Below are 27677 nucleotides of genomic sequence, written 5' to 3' on the forward strand. Positions count from 1 at the left end.
AATTATAAATTATTACTATTTTTAAATTTTTAATAAGTAAAAAAAATTCTAAACTATTAATTCACTAGATTTTACATATAGTTAAAAATAAAAATATTGGTATGTTTAACAAGTAACAAATATAGTCGAATAAATTTTTTTAACGAACACAAATTAAATAAAAAATTTATCAAACTTAACAAACAACGAGTTAAGTCATACAAAAATTATGTTAATCAATACGAATGGTGCATTACTTAACTCGCCATCAAATCGCGGATAAGTAGCCTAATTGAAGATCTCAACCGATATTGTTTTAATTTATAGGTAAATTACGTATTTAGTATCTAAACTATCAGTTTTGATCTATTTTAATACCTAAACTTTCATTTTTTTTCAAAATCATGCCTTACGTTTAGTTTCATTTCTTTTAAGTACCCCGCAGTTAAAATCTTAACGCATTTAGTATCTAAACTATCAATTTTGGTTCATTTTAGTACCTACACTTTCAAGTTTTTCAAAACTTGATGATAAATTTTGAACAATACACTAAAATGAAACAAAAACTAAATTTTAGGTATGACTTTGAAAAAATATCAATTCATGTAAATTTTGCTTGTATGATTACTAATTGTGGTTGTGTTCATTATTGTAATGCTGTATATGAAGTTTGCATATATGTGAAGAAGAAACTAACTTATAAGGTGATAAGTGCTAGCAATAGAGGTTATTGTTAAGTGTTCCCATGGAAAGGTGGAGTTGCAAAGGTGTGTTCAACAAGGAGAAGTATTGCTAGGACTTTTACATATAATAGATGTGATACAGTTAATGATTCATCAAGTATCATAAAACATTTTGGCTATTCAAGTGTGGTCGAGGTTAGAAATTCAGGTTGTCAAAGGTTGCTGTAAAATTCGAAGTAGCCTTGGCCTTGGCCCTTGGGAACGCTTGGAATGCATTATAAATTTGAGATGATTTCCCAATTCCCTAATATGCTTGTCATTAACTGCACAAGGTTGTATTCGGATCATAACCCCATCATGATCAATACAAATATAGAGTATCGAGGTGATAGAAAAATGAGACCTTTCGTTTTGAAGCAGTGTGACTCACTTAAGAAGATTTCAGTATGATTTTCCAAAATGCTTGGAAAAGAAAGGAAACTTCCCTTGTTGAAGCTATCGAGGAAAAAAAGGACATTGCCGAATGAAAGAACACGTTTGTAAACATATTCAAACGTAAACATTCATTAAGCAGGAGACTAGATGGCGTCTAAAAAGCTCTCAATTACCTTCACTATAGTCATCTTCAGAGCCTAGAGAAAACTTTAATTGAGGAGTATCAGCTGGTGCTTGGGCAAGAAGAAGTACTCTGGTTACAAAAATTCAGACTTGACTGGATTATATAAGTGGAACGCAACACCCGATTTTTTCACCTATCAACGATGATAAGAAGGAAAAATAAAAGAATCCAGGAACTATTCATGGAGAATTCTTGGGTAACGGACGATCAACAACTATAGAATCACGTTGTTGATTACTACATGAGACTCTTCGAAGCAAAGCCTCACAAGAACCTTCATAAACCATATGATAACTTCAGACCCAAACTTAGCGAGGAGGAAAAAACTGGTTTAGTGAGAGTCGTATACATGGATGAAGTCCGAGACGACCTATTCTCCATGAAAGGCTTGAAAGCGTCGGGACCTGACGGCATCCAACCGATCTTCTATAAACGGAATTGAGACGTTGTTAAAGGCACCCTTTTGAATTTTGCTAACTCGACTTTGAGCTCGGGCAAAATGGAAAATAGTTTACTGGAAGGCTTACCTGGTCTTAATTCCCAAGTCAACCACAGCAAATGACATATCCCAATTTCGGCCCATAAGCTTGCTAAATATGTCTTACAAGATTTTTTCTAAGATCCTCATCCAAAGACTTCAACCAATCTTTCAATGCATCGTTGGGTCTTACCAAAACAGGTTTCTTACAGGGAGGAGCTTCACCGATAATGTCATTGTTGTGCAAGAACTAGTGCATACCATGATGAGAACCAAGGGAAGAAAAGGTTTGCTTACCATGATAATTGACCTTAAAAAGGCCTATGGTAACGTTAACTAGAGGTTCTTTGAACAATTCTTACAAGAACTCAACTTCCCCGAGAAACTGGTTGAGACCATAATGTTTTGCATCAAAGCTAGCACTATGGAGCCACTTTGGAATGAAGAGACTACTAAAAAAAATCATTCCTCGATCACTATGGAGCCAAGGGGACTAGTTATCCCCATACTTATTTATTATGGAAAGATTGTCGCACATTATCCTAGAAAAGGTCGAAGACAATACATGGAAAGAAATTAAAGCTTCGAGGGGTGGTCCAGAGATTAGCCATGTTTTTTTTTACCGATGATTTACTCTTGTTTGTCGAGGTAAATACTAGACAGACAGGTGGAACAAATTAGGAAAAGCTTGGATAAGTTTAGCAAGGTTTCCACAAACTGCTCTCAACCTAGCGTTGGGGGCAGCCTACTATCCTATCTTCCCTTACCCCATTACATATGAAAATAAGGGTCAGCTAATTTTTGGATAAGTTTAGTAAGGTTTCAGGTATGAAGGTAAATTTTCAAAAATCTAAGCTATTCGTTTCACCTAATATAAACCACGATATGGCAACTTACACTAATTCTCTTTGTCGTATTCCTTTATCGAACGAACTAGGAATATACTTAGGAGTACCTATCATCCACAAGAGACACAACATATATACATATGCTCAATTACTCGATAAGGTGATGAAGAAACTTGCTAGTTGGAAGGGGAGAGTTTTATCGATGGCTGGACACAAAACGCTAATTCAATCTGTTATGGAGGCTATTTTGGTGCATACAATGCAAACAACAATTCTACCTAGGACCGTTTGTGACAAAATCGACAGCCTAGAACGGAACTTCCTGTGGGGAAGAGGAACAGACTACACTCGTAACCACTTGGTAAGTTTGGAGAAAGTATGCAAACCAAAAACACATGGTGGACTTGGGATACGTAAAATGAGAGCCATGAACTTAACTTTGATGACTAAGAACAGTTGGAGCCTGCAAAATTAACTGTTGATTGAAGTAACAAGCCGAGACAAAAATGGAACATGAGAAAAAGTACAAGAAAGAAATTAAATTCTTTATAAAAAAAAAGAGAATTAAAAATTAAATAAAAATACTCTTTTATATTTGATATTGTGATCGGAATCAGTTGAGGTCTATCGCTACACAGTTTTCTTAAGACAGATTTTCGGCCACTCCTTGGTGCTCGAGATCTTTTGATCATCTATTTCCCAAGATACAACAACTTGATGATCTACTACAGTAGAGGAACAACACAGATCACGAACTTTCCTTGCCTTCGACGATCACCGAAAAAATTAAGAGAGAAAATAAATATTTTCTAAGAATGATAGAAAATATTTTAAAGAGAAGAAAACTTCTTGAATTATGAGATATGAAAAATTGATAGGATTGCATATTTATAGGGGAATTTCGAAAGAGTTTTACTCTAACTAAAACTATCTAAATTTAAACATATAATATTATCTTTTAAATTTAAAATATTAAACATAAGTTTTTTACTCTAACCAAAACTCTTTTAAAATCGAAATTTAGACAGATAATCATATCTTTTAAATTTAAAATATTAAACCTGAAAGTTGTACTCAAACCAAAACTCTTTTAATATATAAATTTAATCAGATAATAATATCTTATAAATTTAAGTATTAAACCTGTATTTCCTCCTTTTATTATTCAAATTAAATAAATATTATCTTAATTTATAATATTTAAAAGGACACTGAGTTTCATATAAATATTAAATCCATCAATGTAGTTAACTTTTTTTCAAACATCAACCTGATGCCAAATTTGTTGAAACCTAGAATCACACTAATAAGTCTTCTGTTTGGAGAGGGATTCTTAGCACGAAGGAAATTGTAAAATGAGGATGCAAATGGCAGATTCACTCGGGAAACCAACAAAATTTACAAGGAATCATTTAGGAGGAAACCAATGAGAAGATACGAGGAATCCCTTGCCATTGAAAAATAGTGAAAACAGGCAAGACAAAACGTGTTGGGGCCTATCCAAGGAGGGTAAGTTCACGGTGGCCTCCACTGCCAAAGCCATCACCTTAATGGAATCACCAGAGATAACCTTAAGATGGGTATAGAAAATAGCTACAACGGAAATGATACGCTTCTTCATTTGGTTGTGCATGCTAGATAGATTGAACACAAACGAGGTTCACGCAAAGAAGAAAATGACCCAGGACCAAAACTATAAAGTCTGCCAGGATGTAATTGAATCCGTTGATCACATTCTAAGAAAGTGTCAAATAGCAAACCAAGTCTGGGAAGATATGAAGAGCAAAGCGAATCTTTCAAGGAATGGATGAAAGGAAACTGCTGCTCGAGGAAGGAAAACAACGAGGGTGTTAGCCGGGGTACTATCTTCTCAACAGTTATATAGGGGTTATGAAAACATAGGAATGAAAGAACTTTTGAAGAGAAACTCGAGAATCATAGTCGTGTGATTTCCTACGTAGGGAAAATAGCTAAGGAGATAAAAACGACATTAACCCTAAAACTGGATACAGTAATGAGGGAGCCTTTCTGGGTCAAATGAAGGAGACCACCAGCGGGACAAAAGATTCTGAACTCGGACGGAGCTTGTAAAACTATGACGGGCTTAGCAACAATATGTGGTTTAATCATGGATGAAAATGGTGATTGGATGAGAGGATTCATGTTAAAAATTAGAAGAACTAACAGTGGGACTATTGAACCAGGGGGTTAAGACAAAGACTTATGTTAGCTAAATCATTGGAGATACCAAGCTTAATCGTAGAACTTGACGCTAAGTGGGTCATTGAGGCGTTGAACGGAGCAAACACGGAAGAGGAACCAGAATATATTCTTATCAATGATTGCCGAGAACTCATGAGAGGAGGATGAGTTAGTGAGATCTGACATATATGGCGCGCGGGGAACAAATACGCAAATCGCTTAGCAAACCTGGCCACTACCCAATCAGAGAATGTAATTCTTCTAGAAAATCTACCGGGGGAAATTAGATCCGTCTTGGAGGCTGATAAGAGAGGCTTGAGTACTCTCGGGAATAAGGGTGCTAACTGATATTGTACCAAAAACTTCAACTATCTCCTCACTTCTATTTTAATCACTGAAGATTAATTTCTTTAATTTAATTGTTTAACTTTCAAATTATTCTTAATTTAATCATTCTAACTTTTAAATTTAATTTTTTATTTTAACTATATATTAATAAAATAATAATAAAAATATAATGTTATAAAAATTATTGATAAAATAAATTAGAGTGATTAAAACATGAGTAATTTGAAAGATGAGTATTTAAATTGAATTTTTTTAACTTTAATGATCAAAATATGAGTGAAAAGATATTTGAATGATTAATAATATAATTTACCTACAAAAAATACAGTGCAGTTTTTAACAATAGATACAAAATGAAACAAAAAGTATATATTAAGTATAATTTTGAAACGAATAATAGTTTAAGTACTAAAACGAAATAATACTAATAGTTTAGGAACTAAACGTGTAATATTCTCAACATTTTTTTAAATCTTTACCTGAGATGTGAAATAGTAGTATATACGAGTTGTATTTTTAGGGTTTTCAGTATTGTGCAATCCAGAAGCACATCCCTCCCTCCATATAAAACGAGAAAATCTTACTGAATTTTCCTCTCTAAATCATATATCACAGAATCTGGAAATTCTTACTATTTCCGATTGTCCCCTAAAATTTTCTCTTTCCGCACTCAAAATTTCCGGTCAACTTCTCTTAATAGTTATTCAAAATTACAGGCCATGAATGACGACGCGCCTCTACCTTCCGAACTCACCACTCGCCACCCTGTAATTCTCTACTCCCCTCCCTCTCTCTCTTTCTCCGCTGTGTAAACTCCATTGCTGTAGTATATCAGCAAACCTAATTTTGGTGAAATTTATGTGTGCATAGAAACGATCTAGGGTTGGTGCTCGAGTTGCCGGAGACGAGCCCGACGAGGCAAACGGTGACAACGCGGAGAATCAAGAAAGGAACAGCGACGGAAGTCCCGACCCAGGAGAATGGGAGGGATCACCAGATGATTTTGAAGAAATTCGTCCCAAAACTAAGCGACATCGAACTGCTGAGGGGACGTCTGATATCCCGAACAGATCTGAAGAGAGATTAATCGGTAACTGGCTTCAAATATTCTTTTGTTTTTGAGTGTTTCAATTTTATGTTCATTTTGGATACGTATACGGGTGAATGAAGCTTTATTATCTTAGTTTCTGCTGGCTCTACATGTTTTGCACTTTTTACTCTTTTCATAAAATTCCTTTAAAGTACTGTATTGTAGTTTAGTGTTATCTTATGAAGAGTATTTTCCTTGTGCCTATTTCATTTAGGGATGTTACTAAGATAGTTGATTTTGGAATTTGGCCTATTAATCTTTTTGTTCGGATGTGATTGTCATCAGAGGTTATCAAAGGTGATGGCAAACATATTTCTCGAGCTGTCAAGCACTGGGTTGAGCGATATGAGAGGAATCCGAAACCTGCTATGGTTGAACTCTTAATGATGCTTTTTGAGGTAATTTTTGTGAAATCATGAGTAATGCTACTCATTAGGGAGTGAAAACAAGTAAATATTGAACTTCTGACAGAGTACCCAGTACGCACAATATTAATCTATAACTTTATTGTAAACTTCCCACCTATCCCTGATGCATTCTTAATTCTCTGAATCACTGCTCCTCATAATTCGGTTTTCTTGACTTCATGCCTTTTTTGCAGTTTGGAGTTTATGACTGAAACTAAATATGTATGAGTATGATTCCACAGGCATGCGGGGCAAAGTATTACATCAAGGAAGAGTTTCTTGATGAGACTGATGTTGATGATGTTGTGGTTGCTCTTGTCAACCTTGCTAGAAAAGTATCCTATTCATGTTTACTTTGCTTTATGTGATGATTCCCATTTTTCTTGTTGGAGGGAGGGTGGTTGGGTTATTGTGGAGTTTCACTGATAACAAGGGTAATATAGTCACAATATATTTTCTGTAATGGTAATCTGCTTAAAAATGCACGTATTAAGTGCTCTGCACCCAGAAATTTTTATGACATTAATATTTTTCTCTAGGTTTAACATTTTCCAAAATATCTCATTTTCAGTTTTAAAAGCATATCCTTATTCCATTGTTTCTTTAACTCTGCTCTCTGCATTAATTAATGCTGCTAATAATTCATAGCCATCTTTTTCTAAGAATTAATAACCCATTTTAAGTTCAAGCATGTGAACCTTCAATGAAATGCGTTGGCTTAACTATGAAACTTCAGGGGGAAGTTGAAGATTATCAGAGTTCAAAAAAGGAATTCAAGAATTTCAAGGAGAATCTTGTTTCATTCTGGGACACTTTGGTTATTGAGTGCCAGAATGGGCCATTGTTTGATAAGGATTTGTTTGACAAGTTCATAGACTATATAATTGCCTTGTCATGGTTAGTATTGTACCATTGTGAGTGTTATTTTTTGTGCTGCATTTTTTTTTTATAGAAGTTGGAGGTCTCATTAAAAACTCCCTTCGTATTCGTTCACATACTAAGAAGTATGTTAACGAACATTGGAAGGAAAAAAAGAGTACCTCAAAGTTTATTAATAATAATACCCAATACAAAAGATAACACCGGATTATCCTCCTATGGTGATATACACCATTACAACAAAACACCTTAACCTCATATAACCTCTTCCAAAATCACAGTTGAATCACCTATTTCTAATTACACCTCCATCAATAGGATTAAAACAACGCAAGAGAACATAATAAATAAAAAGAGAAGCAACACCTACAACCATATAAACTAAATCAAACCACAATTGGAGAGACGAGATCTATTGGGATTCGTCTTCTTCAGGAGCCCAAGAGTTTGGCTTGAATGAAGGCTCAATCTCATGCACCATGATCTTGAAGGAGTTGTAACCAACCTTCAATTCCAACGTCGCATCAATTCTCGCTCCAACCTTTGGGAGGACTTGAATTTTTGCCCGATCAAAGGATAATGGTGACTGACAGCTTTCATCGATTACTAGCAACTGACCCCAACTATCAGCAATGTTCTTGAAAGTATCCCAATTCCATGCGTGAAACAGAACACCCTCGCAGACTAACCAAACTCGGCGACACTCCAAAACCAAACTCTCTGACCAAGCTTCTACTATGGAGAACCACTCTACGAGAGTCTCTGATTTATCGTTCTTCACACTTCTCAATGAAGCAGAGTCTTCGAAAATCATTAATACCGCATTTCCAGCAGCTCTCATTAAGGAGAAGCCATTGAGGCCCTTTGCATGCATTTGTCTAGCGAGATGACCAATTTTGATAAAGTCTTTGCACCACCCCACTAGACAATTGCTCAACACCTGAAGTTTTTCTTCATCTATAACGCCTTCAACTTTATAATGATTCTTACTCGAATCATCTTCTATCTCGGACTTGCGGAGAACCCCTGTCGAAGACTTTCTCCAATAGGAATGACGAGGCTTGAATTTAGCCAAAAAAACACCAATTTTGCTACCGTCGATGTAAGAGCCATTCATTTTTGAGGTCACTCTCCTTGCTTCTTCGATAGAAGCGAAGCGAATGAAACCAAAGCGAACTCCTTTTGAATTTCTTTTATTTGGAATAAAAGCATCAAGTACCTGACCGTGGGAGCAAAATAAAGATCCAAACCTCTTCCAATAGATCTTTTCTGGTAAATTTTCAACAAATAACGTGTAGCATCCATACTTGTCATTACTGAAGCCCTTTGTGATGGACTCCTTGGTTCCCTCGAGGACACCATCTACTGCAGATTTTCCATTGCAACACCCATTTTTACCAGACACATGAAAACTAGGAGATGCTACAGAAGCTGAATTTGGCATTGACAGTAATGGAGGAACAGGATCACATCCATACTTGTCTAAACCATCAGATGCTGTAACTAATCCACTTTTAACAACAAGATTCTTACTTGCCATTTCAATGTGCAGAAAAGACTTCAACTTAGCATCAAAAACCATTTTCTGAAGGGCATCCTTGGCAGCAACTGCAAATTCTGCATTTGAGAATAGAGCGAAACCCTTAGGCTTTTCTCCCTTGTAGCTCACTTGCGAAGCTTCAAAACCTGGAAGCCATCTCAATAGATTCTGCAACTCTCTCTCTTTGACATCTTCAGGCAGACCCATAATGAAGATCGTACGAACCACGTCATGATGAGGAGGGTGAGATGACGGAGAAGGCGCAGCTGCAGAGGGCGGAAGAGCTTGGACCGAAGGTCTCTGCTGGAGAAAAAGTTCAGTACCCGACATGAGAATATAAATTGTTTTTTCTGCACCTTCTGAAAAATCTCTTAGGCAACTGGAATTTCGAATGTTTCAATTCTTGAATGGGACGGTCCTTGAACTTCCGGAAAAACTTAGGTCTGAATTTTCCTTAAACCAGAATGAGAGTCAAGGTTAAACACATCAAAACAACCATGCTTTAACCAACTCGGTACATGACAGAGTTCATGGCGCGCGCCCGGCGATGATGAATGTAGTGACTACCGGCAAAGAAGAGAAGGGTAGAGATGATGAAAAGAGTCCAACAGGTAGAAACTTGAACCTGAGGAAAGATGAAACTACGTAGTTGTCTTTCAACCAAACCCTCATAAATGGATTAGATCAGGAGAACAACTTGACAGACCCATGACTTGTTTTGTTTTGACAAAACAATCGAAGACTGATTCACAGAGATTGGCCACGGGTCTGGATGTTCGTATAGAAGGGATTTATTCACGTGTACGGCGAGCCCAGTGGTAAACCGGAGAACTGGCGACGGACGGCGGCGAAAATCGGTGAAAACCGGCGTTTAGATCTACGCCGATAGGCTGACTTTCTCTAAAAACTAACCTCTAAAATGGAATCAGAGTGAGGAAACGAACATCCTGAGGCAAAACGGCGGCGAACGGATGACGGAGTGTGGCGGCGGACTGCGGACGGTGGTTGACGGACGGCGGACGGTGATGATTAACGTTGGCGGACGGCGATGGTAAAGATGAAATGATGGATGAAAAATAAAATCACCTTCAACCACTCTCACTAGGTTTGAAATTCAAAAAATCGATTTTTCCTCCTTTTGATTGAACTTTTGATTATGCACAATTGTATGTCCACATTACTTCATATTTTTGTGCTGCATTTATAAGGTGGCTTATTATGATTTATTTTTGCCTGTTATTGACACGGAGCAGCACGCCTCCAAGAGTTTACCGTCAAGCTGCTTCCATGATGGGTCTCCATCTAGTCACATCTTTCATATCTGTCGCAAAAAGGCTCGCTGTACAGCGTGATACTACTCAAAGACAGTTAAATGCTGAAAGGAAGAAAATAGCTGATGGACCTCGCGTGGAATCACTAAATAGCAGGTTGTCAACAACACATGAGCAGAAACTTGTAATAGATGAGATGATGCGCAAAATCTTCACTGGGTAAGTTATTTATTTATTTATTTATTTATTTTTAATCAATTTAAGTATCACTTGATAAATTCCTGTATGGTAACAAGTTTTGTTTGTATCTAACGTTCCACATTATGCTTTCTGAAGGTTGTTTGTGCATCGATATAGAGATGTTGATCCTAATATCCGAATGTCATGCATACAGTCGCTGGGTGTTTGGATTTTGTCATATCCTACATTGTTCTTGCAGGATCTATACTTGAAGTACCTCGGATGGACTCTAAATGACAGAGTAAATTTTGCTACTTGAGTTGGGTTAATATTTGATTTCTAGTCTCACTGAATGCTCCATAAACCAAAGTGCTTTTATTTTTTGCTCTCATCTTATTCTTTTGAAGAGTGCTGGTGTAAGAAAAGCTGCTGTCCTTGCTTTGCAAAATCTCTATGAGGTGGAGGATAACGTGCCCACTCTTAGTCTCTTTACTGAAAGGTTTTCTAACCGGATGATTGAGCTTGCTGATGACGTTGATGTTTCTGTGGCTGTATGCGCAATAGGGCTCGTAAAACAATTACTTAGGTAGCCCCTCCTTATATATGTGTGTATTTCCTGTGTTTTATTGTTAATTTTGTTATGGAGATGCCCACTCACTGAAGTTGCATCTTTCTGCTTTTTGCAGGCATCAGCTTATACCTGATGACGACTTGGGTTCTTTGTATGATCTACTTATTGATGATCCACCAGAAATCAGGCGTGCTATAGGAGAATTAGTATATGACCACTTAATTGCTCAAAAATTCAACAGTTCCCAATCTGACTCAAAAGGTTTTCTTCTTCTTTAGACTTAATTATCCATTGTTCACAAATGATTGTATCAGTCACTGTTCATTCCTAAATGTTTGTCTTCCAGGCAATGAGAGTGAGGTTCATCTTGGCAGGATGTTGCAGATATTGCGGGAGTTTTCAACAGATCCTATTTTAAGTGCATATGTTATCGATGATGTCTGGGAGTACATGAGGGCCATGAAGGTATATTGTAATTTTCCTAAAATTCTGGAATAGGTAAACTGAGGTATTAGCCTAATTTACATGTTAGAAACCGGTATGTTCAATTTCTTCCTAGTTTTTCCATGTGTTTGGAGGGTCCTTGGAGGGTCATATCATCATATTCATATCCTGAATGTGTCTTAACATGGATATCAAACATGGACGCTTTGAGAAAAATGAATATTAAGAGCGACGTAGGTTCAAACCTACCCAATCTGATTGATGACGGGCTGGGGAGTGGGGGCAATAGACACATATCGGAAAGTATTGCCATCCTAAGGTTGGGGTTGAGAGGCAATAAGGCCTGTCGGGTAGAGTATTTGTTTCATACAAGTTCACGGGGAAGAAAAGTGAAAGTAGCTCTTATGATTTAGCAAACTAATTAGTCAAGTTCTAGAAAGTTTCATTTGTACAAAGTTATATGTTTGAAGGACATTTTTCGGGCTTGTGGTGCATGCGAATATTTGAGGTATTCTATTTTGATCTTTTAAAATCCCAATGGTCACTTAAGTTTCATTACGGATAAAACTAATTAGATGGATTGTCCTGGGAGTGAACTTACAGATTTTGCTTTCGCCCCCACCTGAATAATCTGGCCTTCTTTCTTCTGAGTAACATTTACCTCATTATTAGTAAATCTTTAAACAAATTGATATGCCGTAATTATATACCATCTATGCCAATTTTGTAATTTGCTTTTTCCTTACAGGATTGGAAGTGTATCATTTCCATGCTTTTGGATGAGAATCCATTAATAGAACTTACTGATGAAGATGCAACAAACCTGACTAGGCTTCTTTTTGCTTCTGTTAGAAAGGCTGTTGGAGAGAAGATTGTGCCTGCTTCTGATAATCGAAAGCAATATTTCAATAAAGCTCAAAGAGTATCTAATTTCTTATTCTGATTCCTCAGCACATACAAGGATTTATTTACAATATTATGTTTTATTTTGAATTACTCTTTGATGATTTCTCTGCTCTGTAGTGCCACTCACAACGAAGACTAAAGCTCAAATTGTCATTTTCTTAAATGTCAGGAAATGTTTGAAAACAATAGGCGGGATATAACTGTTGCCATGATGAAGAACTACCCATTACTTCTTCGTAAATTCATGGCTGACAAGGCTAAAATTTCATCATTGGTCGAGATTATTGTATATATGAACCTTGAGCTTTATTCTCTGAAGAGACAAGAACAGGTAGGGAATAAAGTTGCTTGTTAGTGTAAATAATCAAGTACTAACTGATGTGTTTTCCCTTTCAGAATTTCAGAAATACTCTTCTTCTCATCAAAGATGCATTTTTCAAGCATGGTGAGAAGGTTGCATGGAGATCTTGTGTTAAGGCTATCACATTCTGCTCCACTGAAAGTCAAGGAGAGCTGCAAGATTTTGCTCGTAACAAACTAAAGGAGCTAGAAGATGAGCTTCTTGATAAGCTTAAATCTGCAACTAAAGAAGTGATTGTATGTTTCCTCCAAGCCTTTTGCCCTTGATTGTGGGTCTTGATCATCATAAGGTTAACAAGTTTTAAATTTCAGGATGGAGAGGATGAGTATTCTGTCATAGTCGGGGGAGAAGGACGAGAAAGCGAAGAGGAAATTGGGAAAAGTGAGAGTCAAGGGTTAGGGATTGAAAGCAGAATTGGGAATTGATACCTGGCAATGGCACGTGAGAGGCACGGGTTCATTAATCCATCAGCAGAGCAGCCCAAGTCATGCTGAAGTAACTAAATTAGTTAAGAAAGGACAGACAGTTGGCTAGCTAGATTCTCTAGTATAATTGTATAAAAATAACCGTTACCTGTAAAGGGAGATTATGCATATTTTCTGAATGAATTCTTGATTTCTCATATCTCTTCTGCTTCTTCCTGAAATCTCCTCTATATTTCTAATATCTTGCAACCATCACAATTTGCTATCCAAAGCCAAATTTTCCTGACAATCATCGTTGGAATGCCAAAGAAAACCCAAACCAGGTAAAATACCTAATTTTGTTGCATTACAAAAACAACTTGAAGAATTAGCAACCTTGGTCAAACAATCCCAAGATGATAATAAAATTCATAAATGATGGGAGAACCAAGAGAATCGTATGACTTCTTTGGAATTTAGGATGGTCACAAATCAGGGGTACGTGGAGGAATTTTTGAAGATTTTAATTGGCAGAAACGGGGATCAGAACCAGTCTGCTAATGATCAGGTACAGACCCCTAACACTTCTAAACCAGATGGAAAACAACCTGTAAAGGTTACAGTGATTAATGATAAGACCAAGTTTACTTATAAACCTGATGAACCTGGGATTTTAAGATCTAAACCGGAAGATTTGTCTAGTTTTAAAAATGATAACCAAATGGGTGAGAGCAGTGCTGTTAGAAATAATATAGTTGGCCTAGAGGAGGATAAAAGAGGTATGAGAGGGTCTTTTAATACTTTAGGGTTGATGTGGCATAGACCCAAGATTGAGCTGCCTTTTTTTTTTTGAAGGAATTAATCCATGAGGGTGGATACAAAAATGCCTTAAGTACTTTTCTCTATGTAGTATTGCGGAGGAACAAAGAGTGGAGGTGGCCACAATGTATTTAATGGCAAAGGTAGAAATTTGGTTTGATGGTTACATAATGCAGAAGCATCATGTGACATGGCATGAGTTTGAGGCAGACCTTTGCCATAGGTTCAGTGATAGGTCATTTGCTGATATAGTTGAGGAGTTTACAAAATTAGTGCAGAAAGGGTCAGTGGAGGAGTACCAGGACAGATTTGAGGAATTACAACCCCACATGCTCTTACAAAACCCTACTCTTGGTGAAGAGTTCTTTGTCTCTCTTTTTAACAATGGATTAAGAGAAGATATTAAGCACAGAGTTAAGACTCTAAAACCTAAGGCACTTTCTAAATCTTGCAGGCAAGCTAAACTGTATGAGCTTTTTGTTGAATTTGAGAACGAACGAGTGCAAACATCTTTTAGAAACCCACCCTACCCAAACCCAGTACCTATTACTAAACCAAATTTTCCATCATCACAACAGAAGAGTTCAGGCCTTATACCTCCAAAACAAAATCTTCTAGACTACAGAAGACAGAATAACTTATGTTTTAAGTGTGGTGAGAAATTTTCTCCAGGGCATCAATGTAAGACAACAATTAAACATGATGACTGAAGATGAAACTACTATACCTTTAGAAACCTTACCAAATGATGCAGATCAGAAAGTGTTGCAAGAAGAGGAGAGCCTAGAAATATCTATGAATGCTATCACTGGATGTATTAGTCATAATACATTTAGAATTCAGGGCACTATTCAAGGCAGACCATTAAACATCTTAATTGACAGTGGTAGTACCCACAGTTTTTTTAACACCACAATGGGCTGATGCAAGTATTCAAGTGAATACACCTTACCCTTTAGCTATTACATTGGCTAATGGACAACAACTCTACAGCTCCACAAGATGTAATCAGGTAGAATGGTAGATGGAGGGACATTCTTTTATTCATGATTTTAGACTTCTTCAATTGGGGAAGTGATATGATGTTAGGTGTTGATTGGATGAAGTTATTCAATCCCATCTTGATAGATTTTAACAAAATGACACTAAGTTTTGTACATCAGGATGAACAAATTGTTATGCATGGTCAACAACCCTCAAATTTTTTGCAACAAATTTCAAGGGCTACACTATTGAAAATGACAACTTCAGACTCTGCTGTATTGGGGCATGTAGTACTGGTGACTATGACAGAAAGTTCAAAACTCATTCCTGCAGTACAACTCTATTTTTGCTGAACCTACAGGTCTGCCCCCTACAAGAAACCATGATCATGTTATTCCTCTTAAGCCTGACTCTATGCCTGTTAATTTAAGACCCTATAGATTTTCCCATAACCAGAAAGTTGAAGTGGAAAGACAAATTGCTACTATGCTATCCTCCTCTATTATACAACCTAGCAAAAGTCCATTTGCTTCTCCATGTCTTCTCATTAAAAAGAAGGATGGTACTTAGAGGTTTTGTGTTGATTACAGACAGTTGAATAGTATGACAAGCAAGGATAAATTTCCTATTCCTGTTGTGGAAGATTTATTGGATGAATTACATGGTTTTGTCTATTTTTCAAAGATTGATCTAATATCAGGTTATTGGCATATCAGAATTAAAAATGAAGACATTTACAAAACATCATTCAAAACTCACCATGGCCATTATGAATTTAAGGTAATGCCCTTTGGTCTCACTAATGCTCCTGCTACATTTCAGGCATTAATGAATGACTTTTTTAGTTCATTTCTTAGAAAGTTTGTCTTGGTGTTTTTTTGATGACATATTAGTCTACAGCAGTTCTATGATAGACCATATTCTTCATTTTCAACTGTCCAAATGTTTCTTTGGACAGACTCAAGTGGAGTATTTGGGACATATTATTTCAGCTGCAGGTGTAGCTACTGATCCTAGTAAGGTGGAAGCAATGAGGAATTGGCCTCTGCCTAAATCCTTAAAATCTTTGAGAGGATTTTTGGGTTTAACAGTCTACTACAGAAGGTTTATAAAAGATTATGGCACTATCAACAAACTCTTGACCCAGATGCTTAAAAAAGACAGTTTTAAATGGGACAGTGCAGCCTTAACTGCTTTTGAAGATCTAAAAAGAGCTATGTGAGTTGCCCCTGTTTTAGCTCTACCAGATTTTTGGCAAAATTTTTTACTTGGAAACAGATGCCAGCTTAGGAGACATAGGTATTGTTTTATCTCAAGATGGCAGACCTTTAGCATATCTTAGTAAGACTCTTAGTCCTAGACATGTTGCCCTCTCCATTTATAAAAGGGAATATCTTGTTATTCTATTAGCAGTTTCTAAGTGGAGACATTACTTAGAGAGCAATCCTTCTGTTATCAAAACAGATCATGAACCTCTGAAATACCTATTGGAGCAGAAATTAACTATTGCAATTCAAAAGAAATGATTGACTAAACTATTGGGATTGGATTACACTATTCAATACAAAAAAAGGCAAATCAAATGTAGTAGTAGATGCCTTATCTAGACAATGGGAAGATCAAGGTCACTGTCTTGCTATGGGAACTACTTTAATCATTCCTAGTAGGGTTCAGGAAGTGGAGGAAAGTTATAAGGATGATCAACTGACTACTGAATGGATTTCCATTTTAACTGTCAGTCCCACTGCTAATCCTAAGTGAAAATATTCAAAGGGGATCCTTAGATTTAAGGATAAGGTCTATATTGGTACTGTTGGGTCTCTTAGATTACAGATTCTTCAAACCTTACATGATTCACCTCATGGAGGTCATTCAGGAACTCAAGCTACCTATCAAAGGATTAAAGCTTATTTTTATAGGCCTAGACTTAAAGCTATGGTGGCCACTTATGTAAGAGCTTGTGCAGTATGTCAACAAACTAAAGTGGAGCATGTTGCTAAGCCTGGACTACTACAACCATTGCCTATTCCTCAACAAGCTTGGGAGGTAATTACTATGGACTTTATAGAAGGTTTACCTACTTCATTGAAGAAGAATTGTATCTTGGTGGTGGTTGACAAATTTACTAAGTACATTCATTTTTTGGCATTGTTATACCCTTATTCTACTGTTGAGGTAACTAAATTGTATTTGGATAATATTTATAAGCTTCATGGCCAGCCTAAAATGGTCATTTCAGATAGAGATAAGACCTTCACTAGCCTCTTTTGGAGAGAACTAATGAAGCAGCTGGATACTAATACTCTATTTAGTACTGCTTAACATCCAGAGACTGTTGGTCAAACAGAACGGTTTAACCAGTGTCTTGAACAATATCTAAGAGGCTTATGTTTTTTTCAACCAAAGCAGTGGGTTAAATGGTTGTCTCATGCAGAGTGGTGGTATAATACCACCTACCATACTGCCCTAAAACTAACACCATTTCAAGCTTTATATGGCTACAAACCCCCTACACTGGTTTGGCAAACAGAAACACAAGAGCATTCTGTCAGTGATCTAATGCGTACCAGAGAAGACATTAGACAATTAGTGAAATTACAGTTAGAAAATGCTAGCAATCGCATGAAACAACAAGCAGATAAGAAAAGAAATGAGAGGGTTTTTCAAGTCGGGGATGACGTTTACCTGAAATTACAACCCTATCGACAAACATCTCTGGCTCTACGAAAAAAATTTGAAATTAGCAGCCCGATATTATGGACCTTACAAAATCAAGGAGAAAATTGGAGAGGTCGTATACCGTTTGGACTTACCTGATACATCGCGTTTGCATCCGGTTTTTCAAGTGAGTCTCTTGAAGAAACACATTGGGGACTCAATAATTTCATCAACAAATCCTCCTACAGTAGATGAAAAGGGTCAATTTCGAATCGAGCCATATAAGATATTGGGCAGAAGAGTAGTGAATCGACAAAACAAACTTGTCACGCAGTTACTGGTGCGATGGACAAACCTTGATGAAACGAATGATACCTGGGAAGACTATACCGTTCTCAGCGGACAGTTTCCAAACTTTGATCCTTGGGGACAAGGATCTTCTCCAGCGACGGGTATTGTCATAGTCGGGGGAGAAGGAAGAGAAAGCGAAGAGGAAATTGGGGAAAGTGAGAGTCAAGGGTTAGGGATTGAAAGCAGAATTGAGAATTGATACCTGGCAATGGCACGTGAGAGGCACGGGTTCATTAATCCATCAGCAGAGCAGCCCAAATGTGAAGCCCAAGTCATGCTGAAGTAACCAAATTAGTTAAAAAAGGACAGACAGTTGGCTAGTTAGATTCTCTAGTAAAATTGTATAAAAATAACCCTTACCTGTAAAGGGAGATTATGCATATTTTCTGAATGAATTCTTGATTTCTCATATCTCTTCTGCTTCTTCTTCCTGAAATCTCTTCTCTATATTTCCAATATCTTGCAACCATCACATATTCTCTTCTGGTGAATTTAAAAAGGTTGTATGAGCTTCAATTGTTAAGGCCTGCATCAATTGAGCAAATTTATGGAGATTGTATTACAATCTTGCACAGCTTCAGAAACTTGGACGATGAAGTAAGTTAAATGAGCAAATTCTAAAAATTGTTTTTCTTTTTTGTGTCCTTTGCATTTGTTCCTGATGACTGCACATTGTTGTTTAGGTTGTTAGTTTTCTGCTGCTGAATATGTCAATGGATGTAGCCTGGACTTTTCACTCTATTATAAACCGTGAATCTGTCTCTGAAGGAATCTTATCCTCTCTCCTGTCTAAACGTGATACGTTGTTGGAGGAACTTGAGTATTTTCTTATTTCTCCTCCTGAAGTCAGGGAAGGGAGCAATTCAGGAAATCAGCTAGCCTGCTGGGTAATCCTTTTGCCTTAATATATGAATTTAAAAAATCCGGATTTATCTAATGAAGTTTATGTAATGACCCAGGTTTGTATTATACTAGCAGATATCTGGTTTCTGTTTAGGAAGACGGTTTTTTCGTCAACAATGCTTGAAAGATTAGGATATTGTCCTGATGTTCCTACTCTTCGTAAGTTTTGGACCCTTTGTGAGAAGTGGCTCAAAATTTCAGGTGGCGGTTCTTTCATTTCCTTTTCTGAGCTCAATCTTTGAAATACTTGCTGCTAATGGGGCAGTCACCATTAAGGTGAAACCAATTGGAGCAAGTAATTCTTATTTGCTTTCTGCTTGTTATTTGCTGCACCCTTTAGATGTTGGTTGCATACTTTGATAAGAACTTGTTCAAACTTCACACTGATGTTTATTTACTAATTTTGGTTAAACCTTGCATGCATATATTCAGATGATGCAGAAGATGAAGATGTTAACAAAGAGTATATTGAGGAGACAAAGTCATGCTTGTTGCTGCAAAGTTGATTGCTAGTGATACAGTCCCAAAGGTAACAGTATGCTGCAGAATTTGACACCTGTTTCTTGCATTCTGGGCAAACTTTTTGTTGCTTTAAATTATTTTTATGATTTCTTAAAGCCTGCTTAAAATTTTGCTCGCAATAATATATTTTCTTAATTTAGAGAAGTGTCGGATCTTACTGCAGGATTATCTTGCTCGTGCGATAATTTCTCATTTTGTAATGCATGGAGCTGGCATTGCAGAGATCGTAAAGAATCTGATCACAGTTCTAAAGAAAAAAAGTGATGTCTCTGGAGTTTTTCTAGAAGCTTTGAAGAGGGTAGAATTCTCTGCTTCAAATATTTTGGTGAAATTTAGTCAATGACCACACATCTCATGTGTTAAACTACGATTTCTTTTTTTTTTTCTGCCTGGGTTAATTTCAACATGTCTTTTGAAAAACATTTACTTTCATGCTGTTTTTCCGCTGGGCTTTTGTTTTTTTTCCATCACCAGTTACGCAGTACCTTATGTGCCTGATGGCCCTGGGGTTCAGCATCAAAACAGACAAGTAAAGCTATTTCTTAGGTTCATAGACATGAGGCAAAAATCAAAGGCCTGCTACTTGTTGGGTGTAATGATCTGAAGGGCTTTTAAGATAGGTTGTTTGAGACTAGTTATTGGAAAAAAGTGCAAAATATTTGCCATTGAAATCTCCTTATTTGCTCTATTTTAAGGATACGGTTGGCATACTTATTTTAAATAATTAAAGTGGAATGAAACTAGTTAAGCTATTCTTTGGAGTTTTCAGTGTTGTTCACTTAAATCAAAGATCTATTCTTCAGAATTTGTAGGAGTGGTATACTGATTATAGAGGGGTAGGAGCATTTTCTTTGACCATCCTAAAATTGAAATATGATGGAAACGTTGTTATGTTTCTGTCTCTGTTTGTGTATCCCTTTTAATGGTTCACTTTTTTTCACCAGGTCCACTGTCGACATTTAGAACTCTCCGAAAGTGATGATGAATCCTTGAAAAGCGAGTCTTTCCAGGAGTGCAAGAACCTGGCATCTCGGCTTGCTGGAACATTCATTGGTGCTGCTCGGAACAAGCACAGGCCCGAGATTTTAAAGATCGTTTAGGAAGGCATTGAGTATGCCTTTCAAAATGCTCCAAAACAGCTGTCTTTTCTGGAAGCTTCTGTTCTACATTTTGCATCTCGACTTCCTCCGCCTGACATCAGAGACATGTAAGAATTTCTCTGATCTAATGTAAAACGTTATATTCATTCTTTAAGCAGGGACCAACCATTGTGCATACTTAATACTTTATTATTATAGTCTGAGAGATGTCCAGAAGAGGACAGAAAATGTAAATACAGAAGAGGATCCAAGCTGGTGGCGCCCCTATAATACATTTCATGATAGTTTGCAGGAGAAGTGTGCAAAGAATGACGGGGTTCAAGGTACTAACGAGTCTCATTTCAATTATTCTCTGGTCTCTCTCATGTGAAGTATAAATTTGCCCATAGGTGGAGGTATCTAACTTTATTGTAAGTCCACAAGAAAAAACAAAATACTCAAAAAATGTGGTATAACATCACTTAACATGTGCAAACAAGCAATTGACGTTTTCTTCTAATAACATATATATTTTTCGATAATATCATCATTGTGGAGCAATGAGTTTGTTCTTTGGAATTTAAAGTTAAAAGCTAATCATGCTGCTGTTTTGCAGATGAGAAGGAACGTATTACTGCAAGAAAGAGGGGTCGTCCTAGGAAGCGGCGAAATATTGAGGGTAGGAGACTTTTTGATGAGCATAATTCAAGTGAAGAGGAGGATTCAATTAACACATCCGATCAAGAAGATGCTCAGGTGGAAGATGACGAGGAAGATGATAATGCTCCTCTGATACATTCGCTCAAGTCCTCTGCTAAGTTGAGGTCATTACGAGTCTCGAGACAGGAAAACTGAGACAAGTAAAGGACTGGATCTTCTGGAAGGGCTACTGATAATGAACCCTTCAAATATGCGAGGTATGGAATGCATTTTATAGTTTCCATGACTGTCTTGGAGAATGATTTTTTGGCCAAAGAGAAGAATTTAGATTGCGTTTTAATAAACACAGTAAAATTCGTATCTTCAGCCAAAAGACCAAACACCAAGTCACCCGTGGAAACTAGAAAATGCAGGTCGCATACATGAGAAGCATCTAGTATCTAATATATCCTTTTTTGGAATTATGTATGACATCATAACTTAGGGATTCGGATACATATAGTCCTCAAATGTCAGTTTGTGTTAGAAATGTTATGTAGGATGCCTTATACTTTTAGGTTATTGCGATTGCTAAATGCTAATTGCTGGTGGAGTTCAGCTCAAGTGATTATAATAGTCGGGTTTATATGCATGCACATCAAAGCAAAGCAAGGTCTGTCCAAAGGCCGACTCTGCCCGATCCACATTCATTGGAGTATTAAACGAAGTTGAGAAAATAGAGAATACAGTGCTCTGATCTAAACCAATGCATTATGTTATGTCATTCCAATTGGGGAATCAATTAGGAGAACGACAAACACGAACATGGTTGATTAGCTTCATAAAGTTCAATTACACATTAAATAAGAGAAATAACTTCACATAAAGGTGAAGTGCTTCTCTCATCATGAAGTTTACTATTTCGTGGGGGGAAAAAACAAGATTTTGAGGGGACAACGTTAAAAAGGCAATTCGATGTTGGATAATTATATTAGATTTCGATTATATTTAAAATTAAATTAAAGTTATAATCTCTGTTGTACCTGACCAAACATGTGTTGGTAACGGTTGTTTTTTTCCTTCAAATCAACTTTTCTTTGATCTATGGAATAGATAAAACTATTGTCTTGAAGCGAGTGATAGATGGAGATTGCATGCCAGAGATAAAAGGGATCGTTGATATAATTAAATTTATTTTATAAGTTTACATAGTTTTGATGGATAATTTAATTCAATTTTAGAAATTTAAATCAAGTGTGTCTAATTAATTTAATATGTAAATATAAAACAAAATTATTTAATTAATTGTAATAATAAATATTTAAATATGATATTTGATTTTGACAATAAATATCTAAAATGGTTTTAAAGCACATCTCTATGTTTAAATTCTCGGTAAGACCCTACTTACTATTAAAGGAGAAGAAAAAAAATCACAGCACGGAAGTTCGCTGGGAACCTCCTTATCCTCTCGTATATTCTGTGAAACGGAGAAATTTGCCGCCATTTTTCTAGTGGTTTTCTTTTCATTAGGAGCAATGTCCGTTCCTCTCTTCAACCTTGCTCCCAATTTGACAGTTTCAAGGCTCTGTTTCGGTTTGTCCATGATTATTCTCTTCGGCCGCCATCAAGGAACTAACAAATTGGAAGTCTCTAATTCCCTCTTGGTTTTATACTCAGGAACAATGACTTTTGGGGAGCAGAACTCTCTTCCTCAGTCATTTCGTCTTCTCGATCAAGCTTTTGAAGCTGGAATCAACTTCTTCGACTCTGCCGAAATGTACACTTTCTTTCACGCTTCATTTCAAACCCATATTGGATTTTTGGCTTCTAAACGTTGATGTATTTATGTTGTATTCTGTTTTGTAAGTGTAGGTACCCAGTTCCTCAGCGTGCTGAGACTCGAGGGAAAAGTGAGGAATACTTTGGTCGGTGGGTTAGAAAGAGGAATATCTCCCGTGATCGTGTTGTCATTTCTACTAAGGTTACCTCTTTTTCTTCCCTTATCAGGTGCTAGTGGTTGATGTCTTCTTAATAATTATTGCCCATTCGATATTTGAACCATCTTTGCCTTGAAAAAAGTTCGTTTTGACTTCATTACAATAGTAGTAAGAAATTCCATTTGAACCAGAGTTATATGCGCATTTCAATCCAGGATTGAATAAGTTTAAATTGAAATGAGATTCATTTTTATGATTGGCACCCCTTTACCTCACAATAGATCTTTTTATCTGTTGACCTGAGCTTCCACAAGGAATGCAGTGTGTTCACATATCTCCCATATTGTTGGTCGAACTCCCTACAATAGGAAGGAACTCTGTTCTCGGGGTGTCTAGACGTGGTTTTAGCCTTGGGAGTTAGGCAGAGAGCCACAATAGTTCCCCAAATCCCTGGTAGATTTGGGTGGAGAGCCACGGCCCAGCTACCATTCTCCCTAAGAAATGGTACCATTGGGCCCATTGCACTCTGCCCCAAATCTACCAAGAGTGGGCCACACAAGGCTCTCCCGGAACCCTCCTAAGGGTCAGGAGGCAAAATAGTTGACCACACAGAGACACCCCGAGAACACAAAATCTTCTGGTTGTTGGGGGATTTCCACAGACAGCAGGATAGAATCCTCAGCACAATGATGTAGTTTTGAAGTTTATAGCAATTTCTGTGTGGACTTATGATGGTTTTCGTTGTGCGGGGAAAATCTCAAAATGGGTATTCTCTTAAAGATGCATTGATCACTCTATTATTCGTTGCCACACATTTGAATGTTTTTGCATTGAATATTGATCATAGAAGTGGTTATGACACAGGTTGCCGGACCATCTGGTCAAATGAGTTGGATTAGAGATGGGCCAAAGTGTTTAGATGCCAACAATATCACTGAGGCAATAGATGGAAGGTTAGTCCCATGTGACGTCACAGTTTCTGTGTCATAAATTGCACTGGAAATGACTCTGGGTTGGTCCCTCTTTGAAATTTTTTTGCATTAATTGTTACGTTTTATGCTACTATGCTGTGTAGAATTTCATTATCACTTGTAGCAAGGGGACTCTCTTTCCAGTTCCTTGCCATCCTTGCATGTTATGTTTTGTTTTAGGACCAATCTTAAAAGCTATTTTGCTGATTCTTCTTTTTCCTTCAAGTACCAATGTCCTACACATATTTGAAGATAAGTATAGAAGTACAACTCTTCAAATATAACTTGGAACAATTGAGCATACTTGTGTTGGAAACATACTCATATCTGACACTCACTCACAAGTCCAAATAATGTAATTCAAAAGTATATAATTTTGTTACCTTGAAAAAGATCTTTTTATAATCTGGTCAGCTTTTTATTTGCTGAATCTGCAACTTATGATTAATTTATAATTATTGCGTCACTGAATCTGGTTTTCTTTTTCTTGGCTTTTTCTAGCAAGAACTTGAAATCAATAGCTTTCGGTACTCCCGATGGTCAAAATTTTCGTGACTGAATGTTATCTTAGTAATAGATATAGTTTATTACAGTTGCAATTTGCAAATATACCTATCTTAATTGGTTTTCTTCAGTACCTGATTAGAAGTCTGGAAACTGTATTACTTGGTTTTTGTGGATTGGATAGTATCTACTGCAGCTGTAGTTACTTGAGCATTGTTATCTAACTTAACCGACATCATATTTTGTGTATGCATGTGCACTACCTATAACTGCTGCAATTGATTTCTAGGAGAATAATGCTGTGAGTGCCTGTGTATGGGTGATTTTGTATTCCTTTATGCTCTAACAGCTTCATGTTTGAGTTTCGCAGTTTAAAGCGTCTGCAGATGGACTACATTGATCTTTATCAAATCCACTGGCCTGATCGGTTTGTATATAAATCCTATCCTTTGTTTATTTCCCTGGGGGACAGTTTGGGTTTGTGGAGTTGTCAAATTTAATACAAACTACAGTTTATCTTCCTTGTTAGTTCTTTCCTCTATAATACAAGAACCATCATTTTAATGTGATTCAAAGTTGCGTCTCCAGCTATGTTCCCATGTTTGGAGAAACTGAGTATGATCCGGTTCGACAATTCTCTTCTGTCCCAATTGAGGAACAACTTGATGCTCTCAGTAGAGCTGTTGATGCTGGTAAGGTAAGTGATATGTTATGTGTTTTGCCTTTTTAAAATCTCACCATTGGAATTTAGTAAACCATTGTTTTGAGTTGCAGATCAGATATATTGGACTCAGTAATGAAACACCATATGGTGTCATGAAGTTCCTTCATTTTGCAGAAAACAATGCTTGCTACCCTAAGATTATATGCGTGCAGGTTGTCTGTGCAATTGTGGTTAAAAGCAATATGTCCTCTGTATCTCTCACTACTTTCTATGGATGGAGCTGATAAGCTTATATTTTCTAGAATTCATATAGCTTGCTCTGCCGAACTTTTGATTCTGGAATGGCTGAGTGCTGTCATCATGAGAGGTATACTTTGTGAATTTTTTGTTTTCTAAATTAAAAATTATGTTTTTTAATTGCATGTATGTATAGGATCTCAATGAAAAGTTCATTATCATACAATTACCAATCTTTGGAAAAAGTAGGATTGATATGGATAAGTTACGAATCCTATGTTCTTGCATCATATGCCTTTTTTTCTATAATTAAATTACCAATGTATGATTACAAATGCCAGAATGTAACTCCTTGGCTTGCTGTAGATTGCTCTTTTGCTGCTCATCATGCAAAACACGTGTATAATTGTTCTTTGCAAAAAAAAATCGGTTCTGAACATTCAAATGGAAGTTACCTTTGTTAATTCTCTAGTCAGTTTTACTCATCTAGATTAGTGGATTTGCGTGTTTCTTTTTTCCTTTCTTATACCTACTCAATATTTTACAGGATCAACTTGTTGGGGTACAGTCCACTTGCTATGGGCATACTTTCAGGGAAGTATTTTGCTTTAGATGGTGCGCCTCCTGATGCTCGGCTAAATCTTTTCAAAGGTTGACTACCAAGGATTCTTTAATATTACCATCGAGTTTTTTTTTTTTTTTTTATCTTCTCTTAATCTCATTTCTGCTTTCTAGGGAGGTATTCAGAAGGTGAATCCCGGTACAATCTGACCAGAAAGACATTAAGATTAGCTACAATGGTAACTATGTTATTCTGCAATTTGATCCTAGAGATTATTCTACGGCACTCTATGTTAGAATGGAAAAATGGAATATGTTTATACGATCTGTAACGAGTTATTGTATGATCATTAATTCAAATGGGTTAAATGGATGAATATTGAAGGAATGTGAACGTGCTGGCATATTGGTGTATTTGGTTGGTGGGTGTGTAGATTCATGATATGAAGTGTTTGACGTATAAGCTTATTGTTTGACGTGGAAAGCTTTCTGCATGGCAGCATATAGTCTTCTTTAGAGTTCAATTTCACTTTTATGCCCGATACCTCTTTCTTAAGCTTAATTCTTCTGAATTTTTGATTGATCAAGGTTTTATTTCCGATTCCCCGTCTTTGCAGGAATACATTGATATTGCAGAAAAATACGGTGTTCATCCTGTATCACTTGCAATCAGTATGTAGTTATGTACACACGCACGCACAATAGTTGTCTGAGTAATTACATCCATCAAATCACATGTATCCATTTATCGGCGAGCATACCATGCTCTAAAACTAGTTAGCCATAAGGTTGGAATTCCTGTTTTATGTAACCTATTAATATATGTATTTTTGTGGCAGCATTTGTTCTGAATCATCCTCTGGTGGCAAGTGCTGTGTTTGGAGTGACAAAACCATGGCAGCTTCAAGAGGTTATTAGTGCATGCAATGTGGAGCTCACATCTGAGATTATTGCTGAGATTAACAAAGTTCATGCCAAGTTTCCGAATCCATGTCCCTGATCCTTTGGAAATGACGAAGTCTGTGATGATTTGGAGTGTTTTTTTATTGGGTTATCCTGTCCTGTCATGTCCTGCCGGCTGGTCCCATAGCAACACTTGAATGTCATGTCAATCAATTATACTCCATAAACTATAATTCTATTATTTTTTATATTTGTACAATTAAGTTTTTTACCATCATTTGGTATATTTTATTATATTTTTTTCGCTACCCTATTTCATGACGTGCAATAAAGAAAATCTCTTTGCTGCTACAACTGTCTTGCTTACAAGATGCCATCACTGCTCATTTTATTCTTTTCGAATAAAAATTAGAGACGATCTGTTTACGAGTCTTCACTATTCAATAAAAAATTCTTTGTTACAATTCAATCGGTTTGCTTACAAGCCGCCTTAACTGTTCAAATTTTTAAGAAAAAATTATTGCTTATTTACTGTTCATTGTTGTTCACTGTTACTGATACTGTTCATTTTTACTATTCACTAATACTGATATAAAAAAATAACTTTGTAGGGGAACAGCAGCAGGGGCGGTAAGGGCAGCGGGAGACGGTCATTAGAAATTTAAAAGTTTCTGAAATGAATGGCTTTGGATAGATGAACAAATATGTGGTTAAAATTTAAAATTTGTGTTA

General features: G+C 36.7%; 1 protein-coding gene and 1 pseudogene across 2 annotated transcripts; both read left to right on the forward strand.

Moving 5' to 3' along the window:
- The first annotated feature begins 5695 nt into the window (after window positions 1-5695).
- Window positions 5696-21630, forward strand: LOC120133192 (annotated as a pseudogene).
- Window positions 21631-22624: 994 nt separating this feature from the next.
- Window positions 22625-27068, forward strand: LOC120133107 (protein tas-like). 2 transcript variants are annotated; one of them, XM_039149757.1, is made up of 12 exons: window positions 22625-22761; window positions 22846-22945; window positions 23041-23149; window positions 23970-24058; window positions 24951-25007; window positions 25169-25277; window positions 25355-25459; window positions 25547-25611; window positions 26029-26132; window positions 26217-26281; window positions 26660-26714; window positions 26882-27068. In XM_039149757.1, the coding sequence occupies exons 1-12, from the start codon at window positions 22704-22706 to the stop codon at window positions 27040-27042; spliced, it is 1077 nt and encodes a 358-aa protein (XP_039005688.1). In that variant the 5' UTR covers window positions 22625-22703; the 3' UTR covers window positions 27043-27068. The 2 variants fall into 2 exon arrangements, with proteins under 2 accessions (XP_039005688.1, XP_039005689.1); XM_039149758.1 differs by having other exon boundaries at window positions 25355-25456.
- Window positions 27069-27677: the final 609 nt, after the last annotated feature.

Source organism: Hibiscus syriacus, unplaced genomic scaffold, assembly GCF_006381635.1.
Source record: "Hibiscus syriacus cultivar Baekdansim isolate YM2019G1 unplaced genomic scaffold, ASM638163v2 tig00110577_pilon, whole genome shotgun sequence".
NCBI lineage: Eukaryota > Viridiplantae > Streptophyta > Magnoliopsida > Malvales > Malvaceae > Hibiscus > Hibiscus syriacus.